This window comes from Scyliorhinus canicula, chromosome 18, assembly GCF_902713615.1.
Source record: "Scyliorhinus canicula chromosome 18, sScyCan1.1, whole genome shotgun sequence".
In the NCBI taxonomy this organism is placed as follows: Eukaryota; Metazoa; Chordata; class Chondrichthyes; order Carcharhiniformes; family Scyliorhinidae; genus Scyliorhinus; species Scyliorhinus canicula.
Window position 1 is genome coordinate 28,482,814 of NC_052163.1, and position 23,988 is coordinate 28,506,801.

The 23,988-nt window shown below is 49.0% G+C and overlaps 1 protein-coding gene across 1 annotated transcript; it reads left to right on the forward strand.

Annotated features, from left to right (window-relative positions):
• The first annotated feature begins 10,505 nt into the window (after positions 1 to 10,505).
• rpl38 (ribosomal protein L38) lies at positions 10,506 to 23,773 on the forward strand. Its single transcript, XM_038777119.1, has 5 exons — positions 10,506 to 10,630; positions 10,836 to 10,879; positions 15,005 to 15,065; positions 22,606 to 22,728; positions 23,688 to 23,773. The coding sequence occupies exons 2-5, from the start codon at positions 10,877 to 10,879 to the stop codon at positions 23,711 to 23,713; spliced, it is 213 nt and encodes a 70-aa protein (XP_038633047.1). The 5' UTR covers positions 10,506 to 10,630; positions 10,836 to 10,876; the 3' UTR covers positions 23,714 to 23,773.
• The last annotated feature ends 215 nt before the right edge of the window (positions 23,774 to 23,988 follow it).

Sequence of the window (23,988 nt, forward strand, 5' to 3'; positions counted from 1 at the left end):
ATTGTGGTGTGAACTGGTAAACACCCTTGACACATGTACTGTCTAGCACTAGACTGGCCCCGAGGGATGGGTCATGTGTTCTCTTCTATCATTGGGAGCGGTACTGTACTCCATCCCAGATTAAAGCTATATGTACCAGACCCTTGTACTATTATCTGACAAGGAAGACGGTGCAGTGCTAAGGGGGAAATTGGGTCAATTGCTCCTTCAGATAACCAGTACAATGTAACAGGCTGAATCGCCAGCTTCTGTCGTCTGACCATTCTGTTATATGCTTCCCTATAATGGAATTAATTACAGGAAGCGTTCACCGGAAACTTCAGATGATTTAACCATCATGAAAAATGAACACTTCAGCTGATGAATTGGGTTGGCTGGAAACTTTGAAGGCTTTATTAATGATTTTGTTTAAGGGAGAAAAAAAATGACTTTTTAAAAAAATAATTTTTATTGAAATTTTTTGAAAAATGTATAACAACAGAACAATAATAAACACCCCCAACCCGTAACAACGCATATCACGAACCCCCCCACCACCCCCCCAAACCCAATGAACAACAAAATAAATTTAAAATAAATTAAATTAACATAACCAATGCCCCCCTGAAACCACCCCCCCCCCCCCCCCCCCCGGTTGCTGCTGCTGCTGACCTAGTTCCCTATCGTTGAGCCAGAAAGTCGAGGAAAGGCTGCCACTGCCTGAAGAACCCTTGTACCGATCCCCTCAGGGCGAATTTGACCTTCTCCAGCTTAATGAATTCCGCCATGTCATTGATCCAGGTCTCCACGCTTGGGGGTCTCTCATCTTTCCATTGCAACAAGATCTTCCGCCAGGCTACTAGGGACGCAAAGGCCAAAACACCGGCCTCTTTCGCCTCCTGCACTCCCGGCTCCACCCCAACCCCAAATATCGCGAGTGCCCAGCCTGGCTTGACCCTGGACCCTACCACCCTCGACACCGTACTCGCCACCCCCTGCCAGAACTCCACCAGTGCCGGGCATGCCCAAAACATATGGGCATGGTTCGCTGGGCTCCCCGAACACCTAATGCACCTGTCCTCACCCCCAAAAAACCTGCTCATCCTCGTCCCGGACATCTGAGCCCTGTGCAGTACCTTGAACTGGATGAGGCTCAGCCTCGCACGTGAAGAGGAGGAGTTCACCCTCTCCAGGGCGTTCGCCCATGTTCCCCTTCACAATCTGCTCCCCCAGCTCCGCTTCCCACTTAGCCTTCAGCTCCTCGACCGACGCCTCCTCCATCTCCTGCATCACCTGGTAGATGTCAGACACCTACCCATCCCTGTCCCACACCCCCGAAAGAACCCTATCCCTTACCCCCCGCGGGGGCAGCAAAGGGAACCCCTCCACCTGCCGTCTAGCAAACGCCTTGACCTGAAGGTACCTGAACATATTCCCTGGGGGGAGCTCAAACTGCTCCTCCAGCTCACCGAGGCTCGCAAACCTCCCGTCAATGAACTGGTCTCCCAACTTCCTTATGCCCGCCCTGTGCCACCCCAGGAACCCGCCATCAATGTTCCCTGGGACAAACCGGTGGTTCCCCCGCAGCGGGGCCTCCACCGAGCCCCCCACTTCCCCTCTGTGTCGCCTCCACTGCCCCCAAATCTTGAGGGTAGCCGCCACCACCCGGCTCGTAGTGTACCTCGTTGGAGGGAGCGGCAACGGCGCCGTTACCAGTGCCTTCAGGCTCGTGCCTCCACAGGACGCCATCTCCATCCATTTCCATGCTGCCCCTCCCCATCCATTAGCCACTTGCGTACCATCGAGACATTAGCCGCCCAATAGTACCCAGAGAGGTTGGGCAGCGCCAGCCCCCCTCTATCCGTGCCCCACTCCAAAAATACCCTCCTCACCCTCGGAGTCCCGTGTGCCCAAACAAATCCCATGATGCTGCTGTTCACCCTCCTAAAAAAGGCCCTCGGAATAAAAATGGGGAGGCACTGAAACAAAAACCTCGGGAGCACCGTCATTTTAACGGACTGTACTTTACCCGCCAACGACAGCGGCAGCATGTCCCACATTTTAAACTCCTCCTCCATCTGCTCCACCAGCCTAGTAAAATTAAGCTTATGCAAAGTCCCCCAACTCCTAGCCACCTGAACCCCAAGGTACCTAAAACTCCTCACTGCCCTTTTTAGCGGGAGCCCACCAATCCCCTCCTCCTGATCTCTCGGGTGTACAACAAACAGCTCGTTCTTGCCCAGGTTCAACTTGTAGCCTGAGAAACTTCCAAACTCAGCAAGAATCTCCATCACCTCCGGCATTCCCCCCACCGGGTCTGCTACATACAGCAGCAAGTCATCTGCATAAAGTGACACTTGGTGCTCCTCCCCACCCCGCACCAGACCCCTCCACCTCCCCGACTCACTGAGCGCCATGGCCAGAGGCTCAATTGCCAACGCAAAAAGCGAGGGGGACAGGAGGCACCCCTGCCTCGTCCCACGGTAGAGCCTGAAGTACTCGGACCTCCTCCCAATTGTCGCTACACTCGCCATCGGGGCCTCGTACAGCAACCTCACCCATTTAATAAACCCCTCCCCAAACCTGAACCCCTCTAACACCTCCCACAAGTACCCCCACTCAACCCTATCAAAGGCCTTCTCCGCATCCAATGCCACCACAATCTCCGCCTCTCCTTCTGCCGCCGGCATCATTATCCCATTTAGCAGCCTTCGCACGTTAGTGTTCAGCTGCCTCACCTTCACAAAACCCGTCTGATCTTCATGTATCACCCCCGGCACACAGTCCTCTATTCTAGTGGCCAAGATCTTCGCCAGCAACTTAGCGTCCACATTCAACAGTGAAATTGGCCTATATGATCCACACTGCAAGGGGTCTTTATCTCGCTTCAGGATCAGGGAAATCAGCGCCCGTGACATTGTCGGGGGCAAAACTCCCCCCTCCCATGCCTCGTTAAAGGTTCGAACCAGCAGGGGGCCCAACAGGTCCGCATATTTTTTATAAAATTCAACCGGGAACCCATCCGGTCCCGGCGCCTTCCCTGACTGCATGTGGCCAATCCCTCTAACCAGCTCCTCCAACTCGATCGGTGCCCCCAGTCCCTCCACCTGCTCCTTCTGCACCCTTGGAAATCGCAGCCTGTTCAAGAAGCTCTATCTCATTCCCCCCCCCCACCACCACCGGCGGCTCCGACCGGTACAGTTCCCTGTAGAAGTCCCTGAAGACCCCATTGACCTCTACCCCCTTCTGCACCACATTCCCACCCCTATCCTTCACTCCACCAATCTCCCTAGCCGCGTCCCGCTTGCGGAGCCGATGCCAGCATCCTGCTCGCCTTCTCTCCATATTCGTAGACCGCTCCATGCCCCTTTCTCCACTGTGTCTCCGCCTTTCTGGTGGTCAATAAATCAAACTTGGCCCGCAGGCTACGCAGCTCCCCCAACAATCCCTCCTCCGGGGCCTCCGCATACCTCCTATCCACACTCAACAGCTCCTCCACCAGTCTCTCCCTCTCCCTCCTCTTCCCCCCCTCTCCCTATGGGCTCGGATGGAAATCAGCTCCCCCCTAATCACTGCCTTCAGAGCCTCCCACACCATCCCCACCCGGACCTCCCCAGTATCATTGGCCTCGAGGTACCTCTCAATACACCCCCGGACCCTCTTGCACACCTCCTCATCAGCCAACAACCTCACGTCCAGACGCCAAAGAGGGCGCTGGTCCCGCACCTCCCCCATCTCCAGATCCACCCAATGCGGAGCATGGTCCGAAATCGCTACAGTAGTCCCCCTTTATAACGCGGGTGTTGGGGTCCAAGACAGCCACCCGCGTTGCATCCGAGCCGCGGATATCCACGATGGGGGTTTTAAATTTATTTAAAAATCTATGCTAGCGCATCCCATTGTGAGTCTACGGGGGGTGGGGGGAGAGGTCAGACCCCCGTAGACTCACAATGGGAAGCGCATGCATAGATTTTTAAATAAATTTAAAACCCCCATCGTGGATCTAATTAAAACAAGCACTGCTGCATTTTTAACAACTTAAAAGTTGGATTGGAGGGAGAGAGCAGCCGGCAGTGTCAATTTCAGCGGCCGGCGGATTGTTTCAGTGAGAGAGGAGCTTCCCTCTCCGGATCAAAGTGAGCCGGCCGCTGAAATTGACACTGCCGGCTGATTGGAGGGAGAGAGCAGCCGGCAGTGTCAATTTTAGCGGCCGGCTCACTTTGATCCGGAGAGGGAAGCTGACAGTTGGGGTCCATAAGCCCCCCCGCCGTATATCGCGAACTGCGGTATTGCAGAGCGCGGTATAACGGGGGACTACTGTATAGCCGAATATTCGGCATCCTCCACCCTCGGGGCCAGCCCCCTACTCAGGACAAAAAAATCAATACAGGAATAAATCATGTGCAGGTGGGAGAAAAAAAGAGTACTCCCGACCCCTCAGCATCCCAAACCTCCAGGGATCCACCCCTCCCATCTGGTCCATAAACCCCCTCAACACCTTGGCTGCCGGCGGCCTCCTGCCTGTCCTAGAACTAGAACGATCCAGTGGGGGATCCAGCACCGTATTGAAGTCTTCTCCCCCCCCCCCCCAATGATCAGGCCCCCCTGCCTCCAGGTCAGGAATGCGGCCCAACATACGCCTCATGAAACCAGCATCATCCCAATTTGGGGTATATACATTTACCAACACCACCCTCTCCCCCTGCAGCTTACCGCTCACCATCACATATCTGCCACCACCTCAGACGCCTCAAACGCCACCCTCTTTCCCCACCAGGATCGCCACCCCCCGGTTCTTCGCGTCGAGCCCTGAATGGAAAACTTGCCCCACCCACCCCTTCCTCAGACGAACCTGGTCCGCCACCTTCAGGTGAGTCTCCTGAAGCATAGCCACGTCCGCCTTCAGATGCGAAAACACCCGGGCCCGCTTAAACGTTCAACCCCCTCACGTTCTACGTGATCAGCTGGATCAAGGGGCACCCCGCCCCCCTACCCCGCCGACTAGCCATAACCCATCGACTGCTCGCCCCTGGCAGGCACCCCCCACTCGGCCCGTTTCCCATGGCGATAGAACCTCACCCCGACCCCCCTGACCCGCACCAGCTCCTCCCTGGCCAATCCAGCAGCAACCTGGTATTCCCCCCCCCCGGGCCGCGACACTCCCTCCATAGTACTCCCGTGAGCCTGCTGACCCCGGCAGCTCCCGCCCTAACTCTGACCCCTCCCGATATGGGGTCACCCCTCCCCCCCCCCCCCCCCCCCCGCAGCAGCTCCTTGGCACCGCTCCAGCGCGGGAAAACGGAACTGATATCCACGCCCCTTGCCTCCAGCTCCACCCCCCTCGTCCCGCGGCACGGGAAACCAGAGGAAAGCCCGCGCTTTCCCACTACCCCACCCCACCCCCTCAACGCAGCTCCCAAATAGCAGTCCCAACCCATCCACCAACCCCGTACAAAAAAAAGAGCAACCACAGACCCCAACACCCCCCCCTTAAAACACAAAACCATAACCAACACCATCCGAAAGCAGATAAAAAAAACAGAATAGCCAGCAACAGCATAAACAGTGATGCAAAAAACCCCCACAGTCCCTAGTTCGAGTCTACTCGTGGCTACTCTGCAGGGATGGCGAATGGAAGTTGGACAGCTCTTCACAAAGAATCGGCAGTTGCACTGTTTTTATTAGTTATTGGCAGGCAATTGTCAAATACCACCAGCTACCTGGTATTACTGCAGGCTGCCTGGACCACCTCCCTGTCCATATTGCTGTTGGTGATGAGTGTCCGGGGGGGGGGGGGGGGGGGAATAGGGATTCTTAGTGCACTTTCAAATGGGGTCAAGCAGTTTACGGTGGTTGTATTTTGAACTGGATTATTTTTAAACCTCCAAACAACATCAGGAAGAGAGCACTGTTTATATGATGCTATCAAAGAGTCATCCATTTCAACTAAAAGATGCTGAAATTTATAATCTTGCTGAAAAGGGTTTTGGAGCAAAGTCTGACCCTTTGTGAAGGGTTGCCAACCCTTCATGATTGACCTGGAGTCTCCAGGATTTGGATGGAAGTCAATCTCCAGGACACAGGTCTGAGTAACCCTGGAGAAAAATCATCAGGGCATTAATAAATATATAATTGTCATTGTCTTTGAATATTTCTCTTAACCAGATATAAAAATATTGAGAAGTCATTGGGGGGGAGGGGAGGAGCTTGCTGTTTGGCTGACGATAACATCCAATTGGGTATTGTGGTAGTCAGTATTAGGGGTATTACTGAACCCATGTTGATGCTGTAAGACTATTGGTGTGGGAGGTACCTGAGACAGCAATATCCTTGGTGGGCATCGCCATCTTGGCTGGAGTCTCAGGACCCCAATTTGGATGACCACACATTGCCCGAAGAAAACCTCCAGCTTTTGCCACGACTTGCCTCGGTGACCCTGGACCAGTCTCGACCCCGAACGCTCTCGACCTCGATGACGATCGTGCTCATCAATGGGCATAAATCTTCCTGCCTGATCGACTCCGGGAGCACAGAGAGCTTCATACACCCCAACACGGTAAGGTGCTGTTCTCTTCCCATCCACCCAGTTAATCAACGAATCTCCCTGGCCTCCGGGTCTGACTCTGTAGAGATCAAAGGGTTCTGCGTAGCGAACCTCACAATCCAAGGAAGGGAATTAAAAAATTTCCACCTCTACGTCCTCCCTCACCTCTGCGCTGCCACGCTCCTAGGGTTAGATTTCCAATGTAACCTCCAAAGTTTAACTTTTAAATTCGGCGGCCCTATACCCTCCCTCACTGTCTGCAGCCTCGCAACCCTCAAGGTCGAGCCGCCTTTCCTTTTTGAGAACCTCACCCCGGATTGCAAACCCGTCGCCATAGGAGCAGACGGTACAGTGCCCAGGACCGGACCTTCATTAGGTCGGCAGTCCAGCGGTTACTGAAGGAAGGTATTATCGAGGCTAGCAACAGCCCCTGGAGAGCTCAAGTAGTAGTTGTAAAGACCGGGGAGAAGCATGATGGTCATTGATTATAGTCAAACCATCAACAGGTATATGCAGCTCGACGCGTATCCTCTCCCCCGCATATCTGATTTGGTCAATCAGATTGCACAATACAAGGTCTTTTCCACGGTGGATCTAAAATCCGCTACCATCAGCTCCCCATCCGCCTGGACGACCGCAAGTACACTGCATTTGAAGCAGATGGGCGGCTCTACCACTTCCTAAGGGTTCCCTTCGGTGTCACAAATGGAGTCTCGGTCTTCCAACGGGAGATGGACAGAATGGTTGACCGGTACGGTTTGCGGGCCACGTTTCCGTACCTCGATAACGTCACCCATCTGCGGCCATGACCAGCAGGACCACGACACCAACCTGCGTAAATTTCTCCATACCGCAAAAATCCTTAACTTAACCTATACAACAAGGACAAATGTGTGTTCAGCACCCACCGTGTAGCTATCCTCGGCAATGTAGTGCATGATGGTGTTATAAGCCCAGATCCCGAACGAATTCGCCTCCTCATTGAATTTCCCCTCCCACACTGCTCCAAGGCCCTGAAACTCTGCCTGGGATTTTTTTCATATTATGCCCAGTGGGTCCCCAACTATGCAGACAAGGCCCGACCACTAATTCAGTCCACAGTTTTTCCCCTGTCGGCAGAGGCCCGCCAGGCCTACAGCTGCATCAAAGCGGACATTGCAAAGGCCACGATGCACGCAATCGATTAATCCCTTCCCTCCCAAGTCGAGAGTGACGCGTCTGACGTAGCACTGGCGGCCACCTTCAACCAAGCGGGCAGACTAGTGGCAGCCTTCTCACGCACCCTCCACGCTTCAGAAATCTGCCACTCCTCAGTTGAAAAGGAGGTCCAGGCCATAGTAGAAGCTGTGCGGCACTGGAGGTATTACCTGGCCGGCAGGAGATTCACTCTCCTCACTGACCAACGGTCGGTTGCTTTCATATTCGATAACGCACAGCGGGGCAAGATAAAGAACGATAAGATCTTACGGTGGAGGATCGAGCTCTCCACCTACAACTATGAGATCTTGTATCGTCTTGTATCGAATCTAAACGAGCCTCCTGATGCCCTATCCCGGGGCACATGTGCCAATGCACAAGTGGACCAACTCCGAGCCCTCCACGAGGACCTCTGCCACCCGGGGGTCACTCGATTCTTCCATTTCATCAAGACCCACAACCTACCCTACTCCATCGAGGAGGTCAGGACTGCCATCGGGAACTGCCAAATCTGCACGGAGTGCGATCCGCACTTCTACTGGTGCACCTGATAAAGGCTTCCCGTCCCTTTGAATGCCTCAGTATAGACTTCATAGGGCCCCTCCCCTCCACCGACTGCAACACGTACTTCCTGAACGTGATTGACGAGTGCTCCCAGTTCCTATTCGCCATCACCTGTCCCGACATGACCGTAGCCACCATCATAAAAGCCCTCCACAATATCTTTACACTGTTCGGTTTCCCCGCCTACATACACAGCGATAGGGGGTCCTCCTTTATGAACGACAAACTGCGCCAATTCCTGCTCAGCAAGGGCATTGCCTCGAGCAGGATGACCAGTTACAACCCCCGGGGAAACGGACAGGTAGAGAGGAAGAACGGAACTGTCTGGAAGACCGCCCTACTGGCCCTACGGTCCAGGTATCTCCCAGTCTCCCGCTGGCAGGAGGTCCTTCCTGATGCTCTCCACTCCATCCGATCACTGCTGTGTACCACGACCAACCAAACACCTCATGAACGTCTCCTTGTCTTCCCTCGGAGGTCCTCCGGGACCTCACTCCCAACCTGGCTGGCAGCTCCTGGACCCATCCTGCTCCGCAAACACGTGCGGGTGCACAAGTTGGACCCATTGGTCGAGAGGGTCCACCTCCTTCACGCTAACCCTCAGTATGCCTATGTGGTGTACCCCGATGGCAGACAGGATAAGGTCTCCCTTAGGGAACTGGCGGCCACTGGATCCCCACCCACACCCCACCCTCCCACCCACCTGTGCACCCCACAGCCGCCCCCTTCCCAGGTGGATCGGTCCTCCCACCGGTCCCATCTCGAGGGTGATTAAGCTGCCAAAGAAGCCAAAGTCACGCTCCCGGAGCCACGGATGCCCGAGCCGGCGCCTGCATCACCGCAGAAACTGCGACGTTCACAGAGGATGACCAGGGCCCCCGATCGACTAATTGCTTCATTTTGAATGTAAATAAATACTGTAAATAGTTGCAACATGTAATGAGGCAAAACACTGTACTAATGTATACCGGGTACCACCATAACCTCAACCTCAACCTCTACCACTGTATAACGCAAGACCACCACCCCCCGCCGGACTCTCTTTTTTTTTAACAGGGGGTGAATGTGGTAGTCGGTATTACGGTACCCAGGTTGATGCTGTAAGACCACTGGTGTGGGAGATACCTGAGAGAGCAATATCATTGGTGAAGCCTGCCTGCTGGTTCCACCCAGTAAGGTGGAGTATAAGAGCCTGTGTCTCCCTAGCAGCTGCATTCTGTACCTGCGCTGCTGAGGGAAACATCTAGTCCAATAAAGCCTTCAATTGTCATCCAATCTCGCTTCTGGAGTCATTGATCGAGCATCAGGTATTCAGCATTTTTCTTTCTTTTTACCATTTTATCCTAGGAAGGCAATATGTTACAAGGGTGGATGTGTTGGACAAAGAATGGTAGAAGCGTGAGGGGGAAGTCACGTGAAGCCTCCAGGAATACATTTAATCACAGTCGGCAACTCTAGAAATGGCTTATGGTATTTCAATGTGGCTGTGGCCTGAGCAGTCCAGTTGAAAATCTAAATTTCACTCTCGTGGTTTAATTTTAAGACCAAAACAGATTTAAAATATAGAAATTCCCAATGCACCATTTTAAAAGTAAAAGGTCTAAAATGTTCAGCGAAGGGCATTCCCTTGGACGTTCCAGAAATGCATTAAGTTGTGTTTTAGATATGAGGATTTCCTCTCCACACCTTTCACCTCTCCACACGTTTCACGTGCTTAATTTCCCCCTCAAAAACAAGTGAGTGATTTGTGCCAAGAACTGAAGTTGAAATTACAAAGTCGGGTGGCACACTGGTTAGCATTGCTACCTCACAGCTCCAGGCACCCGGGTTCAATTCCAGCCCGGACGGTGACTGTGTGGAGTTTGCACTTTCTCCTCATGTCTGCGTGGGTTTCCTCCGGGTTCTCCGCTTTCCTCTCACAGTCCAAAGATGTGCAGGTTAGGTGGATTGGCCACGCTAAATTGTCCCTTAGTGTCCAAAAGGTTGGGTGGGGTTCGGGGATGGGGTGGAGGTGTGGGTTTGAGTGGGGTGCTCTTTCCAAGGGCTGGTGCAGACTCGATGGGCCAAATACCCTCCTTCTGCATAGTATATTCTATGAACTACTTGCTTTCTCATGAAGTCAGGGCTGGCCTTGTGTTGGAATCCGTGGGTTGGCTTGTGTTTTCTCTCTCTATCAATTATAAGGGATGCGCAACTTCATGTTTGTTCCCAAGTTGCTTTCCGTTTCGACTTTTTTCAGTTGGGGGGTGGTTGGGTGTGTTTTGTCCCTGCGCAGCTTCCGTAGGCAGTTTAATCCCCGGATGTTGCCGGGTCTGATCTCTTTCTGGTTGAGCAGCTGAGCCTCAGGTAATGGAGTCGGCGCGGCAGACTTCCCCATCTCCCTCCATCCTTACTCAAATCGCGCGGAATCGGGTTGTAACTGAGCTCAGACCGGGCGCGAAGGGTTGAGCAGCCCATCTTTGACCGAATGGAGCCGATCCCCAGTGCGGAAAGTTTTATATTGAAAGCGGTTGCTGTGCTGACCCGTTGATTTTGATTTTGTGTTTTGCAGAGTGCGGTTTGTATCCCCCAGCCGCTAGACTCCTCGCAGCCATGGTAAGTCTGGGTGGGGGCGGGGAAGGACGTTGTTCTAAATGTAACCTGTTTAAAATCCTGCTGAAAACCTCGATGGGAGTCTGGGCTTGGGAGCAGGTCCACTCCAGGCCATTCGGCCCACAGAGTCTGCGCCGGCCCTTCGAAAGAACACATACTTCGCCCACTTCCCCCCCCCCCCCCCCAATCCCTCCAGCCCCCCCCCCGATCCCTCCAAGGCCCCCCCCCATCCCTCCAAGCCCCCCCCCCAATCCCTCCAAGCCCCCCCCCAATCCCTCCAAGCCCCCCCCAATCCCTCCAAGCCCCCCCCATCCCTCCAAGCCCCCCCCCCAATCCCTCCAAGCCCCCCCCAATCCCTCCAAGCCCCCCCCCCCCAATCCCTCCAAGCCCCCCCCATCCCTCCAAGCCCCCCCCCCAATCCCTCCAAGCCCCCCCCCCAATCCCTCCAAGCCCCCCCCCCAATCCCTCCAAGCCCCCCCCCCAATCCCTCCAAGCCCCCCCCCAATCCCTCCAAGCCCCCCCCCAATCCCTCCAAGCCCCCCCCCCAATCCCTCCAAGCCCCCCCCAATCCCTCCAAGCCCCCCCAATCCCTCCAAGCCCCCCCCCCCCCAATCCCTCCAAGCCCCCCCCCCAATCCCTCCAAGCCCCCCCCCATCCCTCCAAGCCCCCCCCCCATCCCTCCAAGCCCCCCCCCCCATCCCTCCAAGCCCCCCCCCATCCCTCCAAGCCCCCCCCCCCCCCGTCGCAGCTGCAGAAGTCCCACTTTCCTGTTGAGAACCGAAGGAGTATTGAATGAAACTGGCTTGTGTGAAGGTGGCCCCATCTAACGTGTTAATTTGTTATTTTTGTTTGTATTTGGTGTACGTGTCTATTTTAGAAAGTTTACATTTGCCCTTGTCTTACTTCGATGTTCTGCAATGGCTAACCCTTGAAAAAGCTTGTTGAGTATCTACTTCCAGTTGCTCCAAATTTGATGCTTCACGTGAAATGGTTTGAATGCTCCTGGAACCTGAAGTTTCCTCTGGAATCCCCCAACAATCTGTGCTTGGCCTTCACGTTTCACATCTATGTTCTCCTAGACGACATCTTTCAAAGACCTGTCATGTCGGCTTGCATGTTCGCTGGCAACCTCCAGCTCTCCCCAACAGCTCTTCATCTTTTTGCTGTATTGTCATGCTTCTTGTCTAATATCAATTTTCTGAGGATTGTCAATAGCTTGTGTTTAGCTACAGTCACTGGTGAGATCCCCATTTTATTACCTTTATGAAGGAGGAAAGAATGCAACTGAAGGTGGATGGGCTTACAACCATCTTCCTTTTGTATTGGGTATGATTCCAGCCAGTCCTGGGTGACTGCCCTCGTGGAGTTTGCACATTCTCCCGTGTCTGTGTGGGTTTCATCCCCACAACCCAAAGATGTGCAGGTTAGGTGGATTGGCCACGCTAAATTGCCCCTTCAATTGGGGGGAAAAATAATAATTGGGTACTCTAAATTTTAATTTAAAAAAATGATTCCAGTCAATGCCAATTCCCAAGCCCAGTTCTCTTTGGCTTCAATTTGAGTAGGGCTGCTTGATGCCATAGTATGTCAAATGTTCCCTTAAGGCCACTCGCACTCACCTATGAAATTCAGCTCTTGTCCATGTGGGGCAACAGAATACCACAGTGGTTAGCACCATTGCTTCACAGCTCCAGGGTCCCAGGTTCGATTCCTGGCTTGGGTCACTGTCTGTCAGTTTCCTCCGGGCACTCTGGTTTCCTCTCTCAAGTTCCGAAAGACGTTCTGTTCGGTAATTTCGACTATCTGAATTCTCCCTTTGTGTACCTACCAGGCGCCGGAATGTGGCGACATGGGTTTTTTTTTTACAGTAACTTCATTGCAGTGTTAATGTAAGCCTACTTGTGATGATAAAGAATACTTTATGTTTGAACTGGAGCTAGGTGATCATTCCCTTGACTGGCTGCAAGCTAATCTGCATTGCGATTTGTGATCAGACTGCTCCACAGTCAGTAATGTTTCGGCTGGTCATGTTAGCTGTTTAATTGCACATCACCATTCCTGACTAGATGTGTTAGCATTGCAGAATTGCTACCATTTAATTAGGTCCTTTGTTGCTTGCTGCCTTTTCAAATTCTCCACAATTTTGGGTGGTTGTGGGCCAGGGATTGCTGTGAATAGTGAGGATGTTGGATTTGTGCAGGGATATTTTGAGAACATCCCTAAAACATTTCCTCTGCTCTCCTGGCAGTCTCTTGCCATCAAGAAGTTCTTGATTAGAACAATTGTTTCAGAAACCTGGTGTCAGGCATTTTAATAACAGCCCCTTACCCAGCCATGCTGGTTTTGGATCCTCGCACCATTCTTCCAGTTGCCTTGACCTGAGGAAGGAGCAGTGCTCCGAAAGCTAGTATTTGAAACAAACCTGTTGGACTTTAACCTGGTGTTGTAAGACTTCTTACTGTGCTCAAATTTGTCACCATCCTTCGCCTACCAGTCCTCTTCATCTTTCACCGTAGTCCTGCACCTCACTTACGGAATGTAGAATGCTGACTTAATAGGCTGACCATCTTCCACCCTCCATAAATGTGAAGAATGCGCAAACTTGCTGTTCACCTCATGTTTGCTGATCTATACTAGCCTCTCTTTGGTCCACCAAAGCTACCTTTTTTGTTTAAATCCTATCTTCGTGTTTAAATCCAACCATTGGGCTTTTGTCGGTGTCACCTCTAACCCTCCAGAACTCTGCACTCCTTCAACTCCAGTGTGAGATACACTCCCAGCACCTTTTTGGCCAACTTTTCCCAGCCATGCCTTCAGCTGTCTCGTCTGAGGCTCTGAAATTCCCTCTAAATATGAGGCTCCATCTCCCTATTCCCCACTTTCTATTTAACATGCACTTTAATTAAACTTTGTCACCAGAATTAATAGTGCTTTCTTTGGCTTGTTGGCATTTGTCTAATTATGCTTCTGTGATGTGCCGTGCGGTGCTTTGTTATAAGTACTACATGAATACAAATTATTGCTTGGAAGTGGTTCAGTTGCCTATAATGATGTAGACCAGTGACGGTCAACCTAGGCTAGTGATTGGGCCGCATGAGTGGCCTCCTTCATCTCAGTGGGCCATGAGATTGAAATCTGGCATGGTCACTAACAATGATCCTTTTTTTAATATAAATTTAGATTACCCAATTATTTTTTCCAATTAAGGGGCAGTTTAGCGTGGCCAATCCACCTACTCTGCACATTTTTTTTGGGTTGTGGGGGCGAAACCCATACAGACACGGGGAGAATGTGCAAACTCCACACGGACAGTGACCCAGAGCCGGGATCGAACCTGGGACCTCAGCGCCGTGAGGCGGTTGTGCTAACCACTAGGCCACCGTGCTGCCCTTAACAATGACCCTTGATTAGGATTGAATACGTTTAATACACGCTGAATATTTCATAGGTTAATAGAAAATGTTTAATCGTTAATTTAATTGGTAAAAACAAAAATATTACACTTGGATGCTGAGGCTCTCGCAGTCCATGTTGTGTGCATTCAGCATACACCTCACTTCCCCTTGCTTTACATGTGAATTGCTTCAGTCATATCGGTAGGAAAAAAGCTATGCGGATGGTAATCAGCAGAATGTGGCAGCTCTGCGTATGGACAACGGTCAACAAAATATCTCATGGGCCGCAGTCAGAACCCTGATGGGCCACATGTAGCCTCTGCTGTAGATTACCCACGACTGATGTCCACCAATCTTGACATTTTTTAGTGTAAAAACTAGGAAAATGTTTGCCACACGCAGGCTGTCTAATGGCCCTTTTGTAGGAATCTATCCTGTTTTAGTTTTCGGTAGTCCTTTTAACCGTTGTGTGATTATCCATTTACTCACATAATTGTCTGACTCCAAACAAAAACTCTAGATTGTGCATCAATATTAAGTCGGCTGGTCAGGTAATACAATGATTCCATTGGAATACAATTCCGTTCTCCCAGGAGAGAATGTGCCTCTTGGAGAATTAACATCTGCGCTGTGTAAGGTGTCTACAATTTATTTTTGGCAACTAACTAGTAGTTTTAAATCCATTCACAAAAAGCACCACCTAATATTCATTTTCCAACTTGTATTCAAACAGCCTCGGATGATTGCAGAAATCAAAGACTTCTTGTTAACAGCTAGAAGAAAGGATGCAAAATGTAAGTGAATTTTGTACATTTGTAATTTATAATTGGAATAAGTTGTAACTTAAGTGGTGAATGTCACAAAAAGGCAAACATGCCAAATATATTGAGTGGCATTCTCAATTCGCGTCGGAAAATATTGTGCTGGACCGCGTACCTGACCCCATAGGCCACCCCGCCCTGGCAGAAGCCCCCAGCCAGCGGCATGGACCCCGGCAGATTGTAGCGGCGCTACTGTCCGCAGCTGGTATGCCAGGTTCTCGACCACTAGAACCACATGTGGCCCGCGCTGTCGGGAACCCGGAGCATTGTGGGTGGGCTGGCTGGCTGACACACCAACGGCATTGTGACTGCATGCAGTGCATTGTTGTCCGTTTTCAATCCCAATAGCGTCGCCAATACTGTTGCTAATATTAATGATAATGTTGCTGCACCACAAGCCTTCCCTTGTATCGATCAAATGACCACACAACTAGTTAGTTAGTTCAAAATATGGTTTATTTACATACACAAGAGTTATTTCGACATGCAAATACAATATCTACTACGAGTTAAACTACACTTATCAGCTGCAATAACCTATATTTAACTTCAGGGCGACCAGCACTGTGCAAATGGGTAAGGCCTTTATCTGGATTTCATTTGGCTGGTTCGAAGAAAGCGGCTCTGTCTGCTGGACTCATCCGTCAGGTAGCGATCGTTGGTCTTGAACTTGGCTGGCTGTTCCTGCTGCAATTGGGATGGCATAGACTGGATCCAAAAGAGAGACAACACATGGCTGTGCTCTCTTATCCCCTTGACAGTTGGGCTTTGAGTAAAGGGAGTGGCGCCTATCAGTCTGGTTGTACCGGTTGCTTGATTGGAATTCTATTGTCCTGGGAAAATGGGCCATGAAAATGCAAACGAGCGGGGGGTTTGAATCAGGCCTGGTTACCTGTGTTTCAGATACACATAGGCTCTGTATCTGTCTGAGTCCTGGGTTGGCCATAATTCCCATGGTCCTTTGCGGGTGGCCATCTTAGATCGTCGATCCCGATTTCGGCATCTGGCTGTGGCGAATTCGGCCCATTGTACTTGGATGAAGGGGCGAAGTGTATCGTCTCGTCTCCGAAGACAATCAGCCGAGTGAACCTTTTCTGAACTGCCTCCAATGCGATCATATCCTTTCTTAATCAAGGAGACCCTGTACAGCACCTACAGAGGTATGAGCTCACTAGGTCTGACAAGACTTACCTACTTTTATATGCCATTCTCCTTGCAATAAATGCCAGCATTCCAGTTGCCGTCCTAATTACTTGCTGTACGTACGCAGCATGGTAACATTTTGTGAATCATGTACAAGGACAACCCGGGTACCTGCGTACTGCAAAATATTCCTGACAATACAAAGATTGGAAAACCAGTTGTGGAGAGGACCCCCAAGAGCCGGCGAAGGAATATAGGTTAATTGAATGTTCAAAATTTGGTAGATGGAGTAAAATGTGAGATTGTCTGCTTAATGGGAAGAATTAGAAAGGCAGAATATTATTTTAAATGAGGGGCTACAAAATGCTGCAGTCCAGAGGCACCAAATGGCAGCCAGCTCCAGTTTCATAGCACAGAACGGGCCCTTCGGCCCTCGATGTTGTGCCGAGCATTGTCCAAAACCAAGATCAAGCTAGCCCACTCCCTGTCATTCTGATGTGCTCCATGTGCCTATCTAATAATCGCTTGGAAGTTCCTAAAGTGTCCGACTCGACTCCACACCCTAACCACTCTCTGAGTAAAGAACCTACCTCGGATATCCCTCCTATATGTCCTACCCCCGAATCTTGTAGTTATGCCCCCTTTTAACAGCTACATCCACCTGAGGAAAACGTCGCTGAACGTCCACTCTATCTATCCCCCTTATCATCTTATAAACCTCTATTAAGTCGCCTCCTCCACTCCAAAGAGAAAAGCCCTAGCTCCCTCAACCTTTCCTCATAAGACCTATCCTGCAAACCAGGCAGCATCCTGGTAAATCTCCTTTGCACCCTTTCCAATGCTTCCACATCCATACTATAATGAGATGACCAGAACTGCACGCAATACTCCAAATGTGGTCTCACTGTATAGTTGCAGCATAACCCCGCAGTTCTTAAATTCAAGCCCCCTGTTAATAAACACTAACACACTATAAGTCGCCTTCACGGCTCTATCCACTTGAGTGGCAACCTTCAGAGATCTGTGGTCATGAACCCCAAGATCTCACTGTTGCTCCACATTCTTCAGAACCCTGCCGTTGACCCTGTAATCCGCATTCAAATTTTTTCTACCAAAATGAATCACCTCTCACTTATCAGGGTTAAACTCCATCTGCCATTTTTTGGCCCAGCTCTGCATCCTATCAATGTCTCTTTGCAGCCTACAACAGCCCGCCACCTCATCCACTACTCCACCAATATTGGTGTCATCAGCAAATTTACTGACCCACCCTTCAGCCCCCTCCTCCAAGTCATTGATAAAAATCACAAATAGCAGAGGACCCAGCACTGATCCCTGTGGTACACCGCTGGGAACTGGTCTCCAGTCTGAAAAATTTCCATCCACCACCACCCTCTGTCTTCTATGTGATAGCCAGTTACTTATCCAATTGGCCAAATTTCCCTCTATCCCACACCTCCTTACTTTCTTGATGAGCCGACCATGGGGAACCTTATCAAACGCCTTACTAAAATCCATGTATACGACATCAACTGCTCTACTTTCATCTACACACTTTGGTTACCTCCTCAAAGAATTCAATCAAATTTGTGAGGCAAGACTTGCCCTTCACGAATCTGTGTTGACTATCCCGGATTAAGCTGCATCTTTCCAAATGGTCATAAATCCTATCCTTCAGGACCTTTTCCATTAACTTACCGACCACCAAAGTAAGACTAACTGGCCTATAATTACCAGGGTCATTCCTATTCTCTTTCTTGAACAGAGGAACAACATTCGCCACTCTCCAGTCCTCTGGCACTATCCCCGTGGATAGTGAGGATCCAAAGATCAAAGGCTCGGCAATCTCATCCCTTGCCTCCCAAAGAATCCTTGGATATATCCCATCTGGCCCAGGGGACTTGTCGACCCTCCGGTTTTTCAAAATTGCTAATACGTCCTTCTTCAGAACACCTACCTCCTCCAGCCTACCCGCCTGTATCTCACACTCATCCTCAAAAACATGGCCCCCCTCCTTGGTGAACACCTGAAGAAAAGTATTCATTCAATGCCTCTCCAATTTCTTCTGACTCCATGCACAAGTTCCCACTACTGTCCTTGACCAGCCCTACCCTCACCCTGGTCATTCTTTTATTTCTCACATAAGAGTAAAAAGCCTTGGGGGTTTTCCTTGATCCGACCCGCCAAGGACTTCTCATGCCCCCTCCTGGCTCTCCTAAGCCCTTTTTTTAAGCTCATTCCTTGCTTCCTTGTAACCCTCAAGCGACCCAACTGAACCTTGTTTTCTCATCCTTACATACTCTTCCTTTTTCCTCTTGACAAGACATTCAACCTCTTTTTTGTGAAGCATGGTTCCCTCACACAGCCATTTTCTCCCTGCCTGACAGGGACATGCCTATCAAGAAAGTGCAGTATTTGTTCCTTGAACAAGCTCCACTTTTCATTTGTGCCTTTCCCTGACAGTTTCTGTTCCCATCTTATGCTCCCTAATTCTTGCCTAATTGCATCGTAATTACCCCTCCCCCAATTGTAAACCTTGCCCTGCCGTATGGCCCCATCCCCCTCCATTGCAATAGTGAAAGACAGCGAATTATCTCCAAAGTGCGCTCCCACAAACATATCTAACACTTGGCCTGGTTCATTACCCAGTACCAAATCCAATATGGCCTCACCTCTTGTCGGACTATCCCAATATTGTGTCAGGAAACCCTCCTGCATACACTACAAAAACTGCCCCATCCGAACTGTTGGACTGTTAGAGGTTCCAATCAATATTTGGAAAGTTAAAGTCACCCATGAAAACTACCCTGAGACCTCCACACCTATCCATAATCTGTTTTGCAATTTCTTCCTCCACATCTCTATTACTATTTGGGGGCCTATAGAAAACTCCTGACAATGTGACTGCTCCTTTCCTATTTCTAACTTCGGCCCATATTACCTCAGGAGGCAGTTCCCCTTCGAACTGCCTTTCTGCAGCCGTTAAACTATCCTTGATTGACAATGCTACTCCTCCACCTCTTTTACCACCTTCCCTACTGTTGCTCGTTCTGGCTGAGTGTGCTTTACACTCAATTTGGCTCTGTTTTATTGCTTAGCTCTAGAGTCGCCAGGTATCGTTAAGATACCGCCACAAGATTCAGGTTCAAGTTCAGACCAATAACTCAATACACCAGTTAGTAAGTTCAAACAGGACACGTTTATTATAATACAGTTGTCTGCTAATTATGCATATAAAACTAAAAGACTAGGTTATTCCTACCACTAATAGGCCAATACTTATCTGGAATAAGGGAACTGCCAGATCAGGGAACAATGGCCTCTTGCTTTGTCCTGGATCCGCAGGCTTCCAGTCGGTGTGGACTAAAGGGGTCAGGAGTGTACTCTCGTAGCGTGCGTTGTATGACACTTACTTGATGGTGGCTGTTGACCAGGCCCCTCCTTCTCAAGGTTCTTCTACTGCAAAGGTGTTCTGCTGGGAGGGCTGGCTGGTCAAGAAGAACGAATCAGTCCTGGGACCTGACTTTTATAGGTCCCAGGGGCTTCGCTTCCTTCTGGGCGGACCCTCTCTCAACCCATTGAGGCTGGGGGCAGTGGGGTTGGGCAGAACATAGGAAAACCAAATGGTTTTGTAGCTGAGGAGCTTCAGGTACATAGATTTGGGGGGGGGGTCTTCTTGGTGCAGTGACAGTTGAGAAGAGATTTGATGTCTCTAAAATAATGAAGATTGCAGACCGAATAGATGAAGATGCACTGTTCCCATTGGCAGTGGGGTCAAGAATCAGAGGACATCCATTTAACATTATTGGCAAAAAAAGCAATGGCAACTTCAGGAGAAACCTTTTCGTGTATCAAATAGAGGATCTGGAATGTACTGCCTTGAAAGTGTGAATATAGATTCAAATGGGGTGAAGATAGAAGGACAAAATGGGACTAAATGAGTCGCTGCTGCAGAGAGCAGCATAGACACAATAGACTGAATGTCCTGTGCTGCAGTGGCTATGATTTTGGAATGTTGGGAGCTAGGTTGGAGTCCAGCATTGGTAAACGGAATTAGCAGCCCTCCTGGTAAATGATTCCAAAATGAAGAGTTTCAGCCCAGTTTTTGGTGGACGAAATTCCACAAAACAAAATTTTGGGAATTCTTGAGGTGCAGTGGTTGGCATCCCTGCCTCTGAGCCAGAGGCAAGTCTCGCTCGAGGACTTGATGGTCTCAGAAAGTGTTCATTGTGGTCCGACGGGTTGATTTGGCCAACCTGTGAATACTTCCAATATGCTTATGACGGGCAGTAAGAGCAGGAGAGTCTCTTGGTCAGACTTCCTTGATGTGGAGTGATGCCCCATTAGCTATAACCTCATGGTGACCTGTTCCAGACCAGTTACAGAAACAGGAATAAGCATGTGCTTCATCTGCCTGTTTGTCTCTCAAATCAGGAAGGGAATCTAGGAGATCGGTATTTTGAGGTTTGGGCTTAAGGTACATTAAGGCTTACGGTTTTGCTGCTTATTTGGCAGTTCCATCCTAATGTACAAAAATAAATTAACATTGTTGTAGGGATAATAATGCCTCGAGGTTGAACTTTCCAGCCTGAATGTTAATATTGCGTTCCTAAAATCTACTTTTACCAAGAAGGCTCAGTACTAATCTTTGTGATTTGTGTGAATGACAGCAGGATTTGAATTTATCTGTTGGCCTAATATGCATACCCTTGGTTTTCCATTGAGTGCAGTTACCGTCTCTATCCAAAGTGGTCATTCTCCCTGGAAGGGAGGTAGTGTATTGTCACTGGACTGGTGATCCAAAAACCCAAGGTAATAACTCCAGGACCCGGGTTTGAATCCCACCACGATGGGTAGTGGAAATTGAATCCAATAAATATCTCTAATTAAAAAGTCGATTGATGACCATGAAACAATTGCCATTTTAAGAAAACAGCTGGTTCACTAGTATCGCTTTTATGGAAGGAAATCTACCATCCTTACCTGGTTTGGCCTACATGTGACTCCAGATCCACGGCAATGTGGTTGACTCTTAAATGCCCTCTGAAATGGCCTAGCACACCACTCTGTTATATCAAACCACAACAGTCAATACAAATGAAAGAAACCCAATGGATCACCCGGCATTGACCTAGGCACTGGAAACTACAACAGCAAACCCAGCTCTGGCGAACTTGCAATGTCCTCCTGACTAACATCTGGAGGCTTGTGCCAAAATTCAAAGATGTGTGTTTAGCAGCAGCCTGACATCGTCATACTTGGTTTTTAATCTTACTGACTTGTGCGGTATTGTCCTTGCAACTATTACTCAGTCTTTGATTTTATACTGGGTTTATACTGCACTTTGCACTTGAGGGCAGATGGGGAAACTTGCATGCTCTATTCAGTGGAGGGAGGCAACTGTCATCAGTTGTGTAATTTAGTCTCGCTGTTCATGCATTTTGAAGGAATTGGCTTTGCACAGATGAGTTAACCTTTTGATTATTTTGCTGGATCATGGCAAGTGTGGTATTTCGACTAATGTTCAAAGTTGGATGTTGAAGGCACTAGTTGGAACATAAAACACCTATTGCAATCATGCTTTCTTTGGTTCTGAATCGGTGGCAGTGGTGTTCTGTTCTTAGTACAGGTTAAATTTGTGCTGGAGTAAGTGGGTCTATGCCAAAAAAGGAGGAAAGATTATGCAATGTTGAGCAGATGTTGGCAGACGTATCTGTTTGCCAGAGCCTTTTGGGGGGGGGGGGGGGGGGGGGGGGAGGAGACAGGTCATTTGTGCAATTTGATCTGAACCAGGCATGCCTGCAATTCTGGAGAGCACTTAATAAACCAGTCAGTCTCGTTTCTTGAATTTGAATAACCTGTCATGAGAGTAAGGGAAACAGGAGGGTGTTGTCTCTGTACAAATAGTTCATGGCAGCATGTGCAACTTATTTTGTGAACCAGCTAATAGTGAAGCCGACTGATAAGATCAAAATTTTTATCTTGATGTAGATAATCCAGGAGTTACATTCACTGGTTTAAAAAAAAGTGAAGCACCAGTCAGACCGGTTGGCCCTTCTATTGTGGCTGGTCTAATGGTCTCCACCGAGCACTGAATTACCTGGATCAGAGATCATTTTATTGATGGTCTTGATGTGAAGATAAAAGTTAATTTTAGTAATGAGGGATTTATCTTGATTCCAACATTGATCAATTTAACGTTGGTGGCTTTGGACAGGTTATGAGATCTCACTTCTCTCGAGTTGTCGTTCATCTGTTTTGAAATTATATTGGCATAAAGTTGCTTTGCCAGGAATGTGATTTGGAATGTTTCAATAAAGATTTGCTCTGGTAGTCTGTTTATATGAGACAATCTCTTTGTTTTATATAGCTGTGAAAATTAAGAAGAACAAGGACAATGTAAAATTCAAAGTGCGGTGCAGCAGGTACCTATATACGCTCGTCATCACAGATAAAGAAAAGGCTGAAAAACTGAAACAGTCCCTGCCTCCAGGTAAAACATTTACAGAATGTAATGTACAAATTGGTGGGCACTGGTCAAATTAATTTTTTTATAGACATTGTGCTAGAGCAAAAATTGTTACAATTGGCAATATTAACAGTTGCAGAGCTGAATGAATTTTTGCGCATATCTTTTACTGCGCCACAGCCAGGTGGGTTGTGGCTTTAAACCAGAGATCCAAGCATAGTTCGAACTGTTCTGAAGGACCAGCAAAATTGTTCTTGATGTCATTGACATTTGGTTTTAATCCCTGGATTAGACAACATTGGCAGAGTAGTAGGTACATCTGCTGGCTGCTGTCCACTTGGCATATAGAAAAAAAGTCCAAATACCAAGTAATTTGGGCACAGTCGACATTGGGAATCTGCTTCTTTACCAGTTGTCAAGTTGAAGATCTCTTAACTTACAAATTCCAAACAACTGCTTTGAGATACTACTGTAATCTGTCAAATTGGAGTTGATCAGACTGTAGTTCAATGCTTTGCAGCACTGAGGAAGCTCTGCACTGTTTTGAGGTCCTGTTTTCAGATGACATCAAACAAAACATTGCTCTCGGTTGGGTTGATCCATGGCACTATTCGAAGAGGAAGGGAGTCATACCTGGTTTCCGAGTTAGAATTTTTCCTTCCATGCTACTCCCCCAAAAAACATTTTATCTGTTTTTTATCTCGTTTGAGAGTTTACTGTGTGGAATTTGCTGCCAGATGTTAAACTAAAAGTACCTAATTATCTATTAAAGGCTTTGGGGCCAGAAGTGAAAGGCATTATATATAAATGTGAATTGGTGACTAGCTGAGTTTTCAATTTGAAATGCAAATTTCTCCCAGCAAAGTAGGAAACTTCAACTTATTCCTTCCGTCTCATAACTTGGTAGGTGTTTATTTGGGTAGTGTTCTGTGATCTGTTCTGTTGCCTCTGCATTATCCTAATTATAATTATTTTCCCACCAGGTCTGGCTGTGAAAGAGCTGAAGTGAGGAGCTGAAATCTCCTAGATGTTGTTCGGGTTTTATTGAATTAAAAAAAAAACTACAAAAGTTTTGTTGTGACTTGTGATATTTCAGCACACCCAAACAGCAGAGAACTCTGCTGACCGTGCACTTGCAGTAGAAATAGAGACCCCAGGACATCCCAAAGTGCATCATTCAATATGGTGTAGTTACTTGCATGGAATTGTTACAGACAGATTTGTGCACCACACTGACCATAATGAGAAATGACTGATAATATTTGTTGGGTGAGATAAACATTG